Below are 10555 nucleotides of genomic sequence, written 5' to 3' on the forward strand. Positions count from 1 at the left end.
CTTTAGTTTGTGTGTGTGTGTGTGTGTGTAGGGGGGGAGGTGTTTCGAGGTTGTCCTGGAACTAGCTCTTGTAGACCAGGCTGGTCTGGAACTCACAGAAATCTGCCTGCCTCTGCCTCAAGTGCTGGGACTAAAGGCATGTGCCGCCACCACCCGGCCACACTTTAGCTTCATCTTACAAAATACAAATATTTTCTTGGCTTAATGTCGGGTATTTTACTAGATTATAATTTAAAAACTTGCCATTCCTTGTTTCCATTCCCCGCTACTCCTGACTAGGGAAGCTTAGACACAGTCACCTCAACGTCAGGGAAGGTACAGTTCGTGGAGACTCATTTTTCTACAGCAGCATCCTTTGACTTTGGCATCTACCCTTGGAACTTTCCACACCCTTTTGAAGCCAAGGGATTCCTACTTTGATCTATAGAAAGGCATGCCACACACACTTGTGGACAGGGACCTAGCTTCATGGCTGAATTCTACGAGGTAGATGCAAAAGTGAAGTGCAAATCTCATCTTGACTCCCCATGAACACCATCAGCAGGCCAGCCATCCTCCTGTCGTGGACTTCATCTGAGGCACAACTTCAGCTCCATGTCCATTTCAGACAAGAGAGGGAGCACAAATGGGAGTTGGCAGTTGGGTGTATCACACCATTAAGTGCAAACAACAGAGGTCCATCAGTAGATGACACCTGTACAGAACCAAATATCTCACAGAAAGCTTCTTCCCTAACCTATACTTAATCCGCCAGGGCAGCCAAGCAAGCAAGTTCCTCGGTCATTCAACACCTTCATGGAATAACTGCACATGCCTGGCACAAGAGCCACAAAGTGGTGGTGGTGTTCATTGCCTTCACAACCAGAGCACAGCTGATGGGTAATAGACTTCCTGCCAAGATGGTGCCACCACCCTGCCTCCCTCTGATCCAAGAATTGTTCCAAAGTCCTTTCAAACATGATGTCCAGAAAGGGGCAAAAGGGATTTCAGGGAAGAAGTAAACCAACCACACAGAAAAGAAACAAAAACTAAAAGTCACAAATGAGATCCGGTGTAATATTTTACAACAATAGAAAACAAACCCAAGAACTGCACACTAACAACATACTACAACCTAGGAAAGAGGGCACACAGAGGCTACAGACACAAGCTGAACTTTAGAGTGGACCACAGAACTGGCTATGACCCTGTTGTGCCTGGGACAGGGCAAACAAGTACTAGATCTGGGAATGCCATATTCTTGCCCCAGGTCCTCCTTGCAGCATAACCAGTAGGACACTTTCTTGTCTTCACACAACAGTAGGTATAACCATTTACAGTGTCCAGTCACCATAGTGGAGAGAGATGGACCTGGTGTATTTTGGTGGCTGCACTGGCTCTTTTCCCAGGCTGCTTGTATTACAGCAACAACTAACAGTGTCCCATAGCTTCTGGGTGATAGGGGCACCTTCACGGGCACAGACGTGGGTTTCCATCAGTCTCAGTCTTGGTTGTGGTTCCGTAGACCACTCCACAAGAGTGGGTGATGACAGCAGATAGCCAAACCTGAGATCCTCCCTTTAGTCGTGGAGACTCTTATTTAAGACCTTGTTCCTAGAAAACAAATTTATCCACGGTTCATTCATTCATCATTTCCTCCTTCCACACCTTACCCCCACCCCCCCAACACTGAGACGAGACAGGGTCTCATGTAGATCAGATTGGTCCCAAATTCCCCATCACCCTGCATACATTTCTCAAGTGCTGGGATTACAGGTATGTCGTACTCAGATAATGAACCAGAACCAGGAAGAATCACCATTTTATTTTTGTTTACTTATCTAGTTTTTTTTTTTTTTTTTTTCCTGGGCACAGGGTTTCTTCTCTAACAGCTCTAGCTGTCCTGGAACTAGGCTGGTCTACAGAGTTCCAGGACAGGTTCCAAAGCTACACAGAGAAACCCTATCTTGGAAAAAAAAAATTCATTTTGACTAAACAAAGATGGTTGATTTTTAAGACAAAGACTATGTAGATCAAGGTGGCCTTGAATTTGTAGATAGTCCTCCTGAATGACAGGTGGACACCACCACACCTAGCTCAGTTGACTGTGAAAGAAACCTTCCCTAAGAACCAGTTTCTTTCACCATCTGATATCAAACCTACTCAATGCTCCTCAACTCTAATGAGACAGATTTAAGAAAAAAAAACTTTAAAATTATGTCTCTTATGTGTGTATATGAAGATGCCACGATGCACATTAGCTGATCAAGGAACAACTTTTGTGAATTGGTTCAGTCTTTCCACCACATAGGTCCTGGGAATAGAATTCAGGCCATAAGCTTGGCAGTGGATACTTTTTTTTAACTGAGCCATCTCCTGCCCAACAAGAGGACTCTGAGCCCAAGCCTAGCCTAGCTACACAATGAGACCTTGTCCTCAAACACAACCAAAAGCTGGTAGCTAGACTTAATGATATATACTTACAATCCCAACACTTGGGAGGCAGAGGCAAATAGACTGCCCCAAGTTGGAGATTAGCCTGATCACACAGCAAGTGTCAGACTCATAAACACCTCGAGCTGTGGAGGCTACTTACCTGAGCAAGACAAGAAAATACTCAAAACACAGCTGATTAAAAGCTCCCACTTTCAATGTGTAAGCATAGCACTCACCTGTGAATACATCTGGGGCACAGAAGGTTGTCCTCCAGGTGTGGGGGTGGGAAGTTGCAGGCTGGAAGCAGGAAAAGGGCAATCACTTTTCCCTTCTTGTCAGGGACCCAGACTTGTCCACCGTGGAACTGCAGCCGAACCCAACCTTTTGTGCTTTCAGTAAAGCTTCTCCCATGAACCACACACCACAATTCTTCTGTGGAAGTTAAGAGAGTTAACACGAGTCACATACTCAGGCACAAGACTGAGCCAGGCCTTGGTGGCGCACGCCTTTAATCCCAGCACTCGGGAGACAGAGGCAGGCAGATCTCTGTGAGTTTGATGACAGCCTGGTCTCCAGAGCGAGTGCCAGGATAGGCTCCAAAGCTACACACACAGAGAAACCCTGTCTCAAAAAAAAAAAAAAAAAAGACTGACCAAAGCCTTCCCAGTACTTAATGACTCCAGGACATGCCAGGCCTGGAATAAAACTGGGAATCCAACCTTTATCTCAACCCATCTTGTTCCCTTGTTCCCTACTACAAAAGCATGCACGAACTCCCAGATAACCAAAGGCTTTTTTTTTTTTTTTAAATGAATTAGGTCTACGGGTCTCACTGTGCAACCCTGGCAGGCCTGGATGTTAAAGATATGTGCTTCTGTGTGCCAAGAGCTGAGGCTGGGCCCTCTACAAGAGCAAGTACTCTCAACCTCGGAGCCATCTTCCAGCCCTCGACTAAGACCCGGCACCCACCTGCATCACACTAAGCATGATTTTTCCTTCACTGAATTTTCTGGTTTTTGAGACAGGGTTTCCTCTGTATTGCTTTGGAGCCTGTCCTGGCACTCACTCTGTAGACCAGACTTGCCTCAAACTCAGAGATCCACCTGCCTTTGTCTCCTGAGTGCTGGGATTAAAGATGTGCACCACCAATGACTCACATTTTCTGTTATTCTTACAACATGAGCTCTCTGTATTTTGAAAAGTCTTAGGTAGACCAGGTTGACTTCAAACTTCTGGTCCTCCTACTCAGGTCCTGGGTTCATAATCTTATGATATCTTATATTGGTTGTTTTTGTGTGGCCACTTGACACAGCTCCTTCATGAGAAGGAGCCTTGGCTGAGGAAATGCTTTTTTCAGATCCAGGTGTAAGGCATTTTCTCATTTAGCAACCAACTACGGAGGGCCCAGGCCATGGTTCTGAGCTCTATAAGCTGGACTGAACAAGCCTCGAGGAGCAAGCCAGTAAGCAGCACTCCTCCATGGCCTCTGCATCAGTTCTTGCCTCTGGGATTCTGTCCTGTTTGAGTTCCTGTCCTGACTTCCTTCAGTGACGAACAGCAAAACTGAAGCGTAAGCCTAGTAAACCCTTTCTCCCTCAATTAGCTTTTTGGTCATGGTGTTTCATCATAGCAATAGAAACCATAACACAGACAAGTCTTTTCTGAGTAATGTTTATTTTGTAATGAGAAACGGGAAATTATTGGTGTCACCTACTTAACAGATGTGAAGAGATCCCAGCCTCAATCCCAGAGAGTTTTTTAATGAAAGGGGAAAGAAATGACCTAAAAGCACATGGCTTCCTGCTTGGTGCGTGAGTAATTTGATGTAATTCTCAAAGTATGATTCCTTGGATCAGCATCCTCATTATTGCTAGGGTAGCTGTTAGAATGGGTGTGGTCCAGGAATCACTGGTGGTGGTGACTGATTCCAATTTTTGACTTACCAGAGGTCTCTGCTGTTGCAGTAGAACACACAGACTCATTCTTCTTCTTCATATTATGATTAGCCTGGGCTACAATTTTGGACCAAGATGCCAGTACTGCCTCAGAGGCACTTGTTGCAACGGTGGTGGTGACTTCTTCATAGAGGACAGGAGGCTCAGTAAGGGCAGGTAACTGCTCCTGGGGTACAGGGACCACTTCCAGAGGAATTGTCATCTGAGAACAAGGCATTTCCCCCTCTTCTATCTTCATTTTTTTCCGAAATGTCTTCACCCTGGCCTCTTTTGGTGTGTCAGGCACATTCTTTAAGTCGTGCTAGGACATTATAGATAATAGTGGGAAATAAATATTAAGAGCTGGAAAGATAGCTCAGTGGGTAAAACATTATGAAAAGACTTGAATCTGACTGCATCTCCATATAAGAAGATGTGGCTCACATCTGTGATTCTATCCCCATGAATGCTCCTACAGCAGAATGGGAGGTGGAACAACAGGAGACCCTCTGGCCAGCTAGTATATCGTTATCTGTTAGCCAACGACAAAGAGACTGACTTAAAACAAAGAAGGCAAGAACTGATACCAGTGTTGTCCTCTGACCACCACAAACTCGCTGTAGCATGCCCACATACTCACACATACACTCTATGAGAAGGGGGACAGGAGAGATGCTTCGGTAGTCAAGGCAACTTAACTGCTTTTGGAGAAAACTTGGATCCAGTCCCACCACTTGAATGGTGGCTCATCCACTGTAACTCTAATTCTAAAGGACTCCATGCTCTCTTCTGGCTCGAGGGCACCAGAAGCCCATGTGGTGCAAAGACAAACAAGTAGGCAAAATGCTCATATAATATACTTAAATAAGACACAAATTAAAAGGTGACCAGAATGTGGCTTTGAGTGAGGGCGGTATTGCCAGACGGCACAGATTCACTTAGAGGGGCAAATGCAAGCTAGACACTTAGGATGCAGAGGCAGGAGGTTGCCACTGCAAGTTTCAGGTCAGCAAGGACTACACAGTGAAAACCTATGTCAAAAACAATGCGAATTAACCTAAATAAAGGAGTGATCCAAGTAGGGTGACACATATGTAGTTATGAGCCTGAGAAATGAGGTTCTTGCATTTTAGGCTAGCCTGGGCTATATACAGAGTCATTAAAAAGAAAAAAAGGGGGTGGTGGGGTAGGGACTGGGGTGCAGCATGCATTAAAACTCTATAGATTCATTTTCCAGCTCCAAAAATGAAAATGGCCTTACTTAGTTTTATTATTTTGTGTTCTTTCTTCAAATTAGGGTAGAGGGGGAATAAGGGGCCATGACAATTCTTCAACCTATTCCCCGATGAGGGAAGACAGTTACTGGAAGAACCAAACCTTCCTGTCACTGTTCTTCAAGTACAAGGTTACATGTCGGGCATGGAGGACAGTTTATGTCTAAAATCTGACCAATGAGAGGTAGGCAGATCTTGACTTTGAAGCCACTTTATTCTACATACTGACTGCCAGGGTAGCTTGGGCTAAATACTAAACAGTCTCAAAAAATAAATAGTTACCATTTGTTCTGGGAAAGCCCCTGCAAGGAGTCGTTTATAAGCATCTAATTTCTAAGACAAAAAACAGACAACAACAACAACAAAAAAAAGAGTTGTTAGTAAAAGTTTGGTTCCACTCTCCCTCTCTGCAAGAGGCCCCCACAGGGCCCCCACCTGGCCTTTGCTGCTCAGCTTCATCTCCTGGCACCATGCCCGCAAAACATCTCGGTGAATCAAGTTCACTGGGGGCAGATGGGCTGGTAGAGGAGGAATTGGTACCTTCCTACGGGTGGGCTTTGGCACCTCAGCATCTCCTGCTTTCTCCTTTGGTTTACAGCCTGAGGGACAAAGGGAACACAGTAACAATTTTTGCGCAGCTACATAGAATTTGAATGAAGCACCCAATCCCTTTTGGGTCTTTATGTCTGTACCAATCCGCTAATGTACATAGAGGTGCATGTTTAAAATGACCCAACAGTCATACAGGCCACAGAGGACAGACCTCAACGCCTGGACTTTCAAATCCCAGTGTTCTTTTTTTGGTTTTGAGACAGGGTTTCTCTGTGTAGCTTTGGAGCCTATTCTGGCACTCGCTCTGAAGACCAGGCTGGCCTCGAACTCACAGAGATCCTCCTGCCTCTGGCTCCGGAGTGCTGGGATTAAAGGTGTGCTCCACCAACGCCCGGCTTAATCCCAGTGTTCTTTGCTAAGCCTAAGCAAATATGCATGGCTTGCTCCTCTGAGGACCCTCCAGGAATGAATGCAGTTAGTTGGTTACCATTCTCTCCCAGGGACCTGACTAACTAGATCTGAGGTGGATACTCCGTGCTAAGTGCTGCCCAGTTCTTACCAGTGATTCAGTTACAATTCTGTAAGATTCCTAGAACACATCAAGGACAGACTGTACTGACAACAAGCATCGTTAGAGTTTATACAGACCCCTACCAACCCCTTGGTCCCATTCCTTAAAGAGTAGGTCTATCCTCACTATTTTAAGATAGCACGTGCAGCCGGGCGTTGGTGGAGCACGCCTTTAATCCCAGCACTCCGGAGCCAGTGCAGCCGGGCGTTGGTGGAGCACACCTTTAATCCCAGCACTCCGGAGCCAGAGGCAGGAGGATCTCTGTGAGTTTGAGGCCAGCCTGGTCTCCAGAGCGAGCGCCAGGATAGGCTCCAAAGCTACACAGAGAAACCCTGTCTCAAAAAACAAAAACAAACAAACAAACAAAAAACACCAAAAAAAGCATGTGCAATGCATAGTCAACCACTGCCTCCTATTAGTCCCCAAGCAATATGGGAAGAAATGATGGAAAGGATTATCTTGGCAGGAGGTGGGAAGCCCCCTAAAAATTATTCATTACATATATATGTGTGTGTCAGTGTGTATACACTGACAAATCTCATTATAAACGGTTGTGAGCCACCACGTGATTGCTGGGAATTGAAATCAGGACGTCTGGAAGAGCAGCCAGCGCTTTAACCTCTCTGAGCCATCTCTCCAGCCCCACCCCTTTTCTTTCTTTTTAAAAGAGAGCTGGGAACTCTTAGACCTCAGGAGTACATACAGGCCTTTTCCACCCTTTTTCTATGCTTAAGGAAGATTTCTTAAGTTTTAGATAAAAAGACGTAGGACTAAGCATTCACAGACTCTCACCATTCTCTTTCACTGTCTTTTTCTGTCTCTTCCCCGTTGCTGGAACTTTTACAAAGGATGTACTTGGTTGACTAAACATCTGGCATTCCTCTTCGCAAGCCACTCCTGTGCTGCTGCACTGTGGATGGAGGAGTTACACAGTTATCTGGTGTCTTGAACCAGCATATCTCCTTCCTTGCTCTAAACTAACATCTATGGTCCTCATGAGGTCACTGCATATGGCTGCCAGTGTGAATTCTAAGGGGCCATCATTTGAATAAGCAGTCTGACTTAATGAAATAAGGAAACAATGGTTGGGGGAAAATGAGAGGGTGCCAGCAGGAAAAACAGGCTTGTTGGCAACACAATTTTAACCCTAGCACTAGGAGATTTGTCTTCTTCTTCAAGGACAGGGTTTCTCTGTGTGTAACAACAGCCTTGGCTGTCCTGGAACTCACCACAGAGTTCCACCCACCTCTGTCTCCCAGTGCTGGGATTAAAAGCGTGTGAACAATTTGTGAGTCCCCTGTGAGACTCTTTGAAGGAAAGAGAAAAAAAAAATACGTTGTTATAGTTGCAATCTTAGCCTTGGGCAGCAAGTGGAGGGTCACCAAGGGAGTTAGAAGCCATAATGAGCCTCAGGCCAAGTTGAGGCTAAAGAACAAAATCAAAAGTACAAGATGAGATATAAACAAAAGCAAAAGGGAGAAAGTGACAAAAGACAATAGAGTGCTAGTCTGCTTTTGGGGGAAAGCAGCCTGCATATTCCTCCATTTTATCTCTCACCCCAAAGATTGTTTTTCCCCAGACCTTGGTTCTAAGCCCAAAAAGTCTACTTCAATTCTTATACCTTACTCCTTTGGTCTCATTTCAAGTGTTATTTTGCTGGAATCTCTTTGCAGTCAATTAACCACATACTGCCTCATTTCTACGTGTCGACTGACTGCAACCATTCATGAGGTCCCTTCTGTGAGCAGAACTCCACAAGAGTGGGGTCTCTTGCCAGGCCACCTAAAACCCATGGCAGGAGAATGAGCACACCCCAACACTGCTCGGAACACCAGAACCCACAGGCTGGATGACCCAGAGACCTAGGACAGAAACAAATACGACTACGGGGGGAGGGGAGTTATCAATGTAATGGTGCCTAACGATATTCTGCTATACTCATAGACTGTCAGTAGAGAGGCTTCATCCAGCAACTGATGGAAACAGATGCAGAGTCATAGTCAAACATTAAGAGTTCTGGGAATCCTGCAGAAGATGGGGAGGAAAGATTGTAGAAGACAGAGGGGTCAAGATACTGCAAGAAAACTCACCGAATCAATTAATCTGGGCTCATAGGAGTTCACAGAGACTGAATGGAAAACCAGGGAGCCTGCATGGGACCTAGGTACCCTGCATAGGTTACACAGTTGGGTAGCTTGGTCCTCTTGGGGGATCCCTAACAACGGGGACAGGGGCTATCTCAAACTCCTTTACAGGCAAGGGACCCTACTCCACAGACTGGGTGGCCTTGCCCAGCCTTAATACATGGGGAGGTGTTTGGTATTACTGCAACTTGATATTCCACGTTTTGTTGATACTCATGGGAGACCTGCCCTTTCCTGAACCGAAAGGGCGGGGGCAGGCTTGGGGGGAAGGTTTAGGAAGAGAGGAGGGAGGACACCACCACTGGGTTGTAAAATAAACTTATTTTATAAATAAACTGGGTGGTGGTGGTGACCCGTGCCTTTAATTCCAGTATCCAGGATGCAGAGGCAGGCAGATCTCTGTGAATAGGAGGCTAGAGTGAGTTCCAAGGCAGTCAGGGCAGTTACATTGAGAAACCCTGTCTCAAAACAGCAGATAAGTAAATATATGAATAAAAGCAAACCCTGGTCAGTTTGCTCCCAAACGTAAGGCCTTTCCAAGCCAGACTTCCACCCCCAAGAGCAGCAGTGTGAGATAAATTAACATTTGGATGCTATTTTGCATCTCAATAGGAACTAGCTTCACATTCGCAATCCAGCTTTACATTTGCGTGTCCTTTTCACAAATAATTCAGTTTTAGACCTAACAAAATTTTTACACAATAAAGTTGGAAATGACGGGAACTTGGGAAGGAGACCTGGAGCACACTCACGAGTCTGGCTCCTGCAGTCAGGCACCAGCAAGGTTTGTCCCTCTGAGTCTGCCTTCCCCTTGGAAAGCCCTAGAAACCCTTCAGCTAGGATTCGTGGGCCAAGGCCTCTGGCTCTCCACCGGTATATAGCAGACAGCTATCCAAAAGCCTCTGGTTCATCTTACCTGCTTTACCTTGTGACCACTTTCCTCCAGCCACAGTACTCTAAATTCCTTCCAAGCAAAACATCCCTTTCCAAAACACAACCGCCCTTTCTACTACACCTACAGCAGTCAGGCCCTGGGGCGCCTCGTCTAAGGCCATAAGAGCGCCCCGCTGCTGAGCCCTACACCTGCACGGAACAAATTCTCGTTCTCTTCCTCTCCCCCAAACAAAGGCCGAGTGTGCACGAGACCCACCTATTTAGAAAGCTGAGCCACAAACAAAACAAAACAAAACAAAACAGCTCTCACCTCCTTGCTTTCAGCATGCTCCATCTTCAAATCAGATGAGACCGCTGAAAGAAGATTCTTCCAGCTTCCAAACGACCTCTGGCCTCAGTGAGCTTTTCGAAATCTCCTCCTACTTCCTGTTGCCTTGATGCTGTCTTCCGTCCACCACCCTCGTGATCCCACTCCCCAACAATTTTTGGTGCTGAAGTCTGGCGGTGGCAGGCTTTTTAGTGTTTAATGAAGACTGGCTTAGAACTTACTTTTGCAGCCCAGATGAGCTAAACTCCCAGGGTGGGTCTGCTCAGCCATAGAAAGGTGTGACTTAGAGTCATGAGCCGCCACACCCTGCTCCTGGGGAACTAAAAACTACAAGTATTGTTGGGTGGCACAAGCCTTTAATCCTGCCGTTCCGCTGCCTGAGACAGGAGCATCTTTCTGAGCTCCTAGAGGCCAGCTTGATCTTAAAAAAAGAAAAAAAAAAA

General features: G+C 45.9%; 1 protein-coding gene across 1 annotated transcript; it reads right to left on the bottom strand.

Moving 5' to 3' along the window:
• Positions 1-1559: 1559 nt before the first annotated feature.
• Dppa4 (developmental pluripotency associated 4) lies at positions 1560-10118 on the bottom strand. The gene is made up of 7 exons (XM_027413260.1): positions 10095-10118; positions 7539-7656; positions 6059-6222; positions 5906-5956; positions 4358-4671; positions 2652-2855; positions 1560-1593 (listed from the first exon to the last, which is right to left on the bottom strand). The coding sequence occupies exons 1-7, from the start codon at positions 10116-10118 to the stop codon at positions 1560-1562; spliced, it is 909 nt and encodes a 302-aa protein (XP_027269061.1).
• Positions 10119-10555: the final 437 nt, after the last annotated feature.

The sequence above is a fragment of the Cricetulus griseus genome, chromosome 4 (genome assembly GCF_003668045.3).
Source record: "Cricetulus griseus strain 17A/GY chromosome 4, alternate assembly CriGri-PICRH-1.0, whole genome shotgun sequence".
NCBI classification, from domain to species: Eukaryota; Metazoa; Chordata; class Mammalia; order Rodentia; family Cricetidae; genus Cricetulus; species Cricetulus griseus.

Excerpts from the sequence above, each read along its gene's own strand:
- Dppa4 (XM_027413260.1), bottom strand. The coding sequence starts at position 10,118 with ATGGAGCATGCTGAAAGCAAGGAG. Across the intron at positions 7,657-10,094 it reads AGCATGCTGAAAGCAAGGAG|TGCAGCAGCACAGGAGTGGC; the intron begins GTGAGAGCTGTT and ends CTCCATCCACAG. Across the intron at positions 6,223-7,538 it reads AAAGACAGTGAAAGAGAATG|GCTGTAAACCAAAGGAGAAA; the intron begins GTGAGAGTCTGT and ends TTTGTCCCTCAG.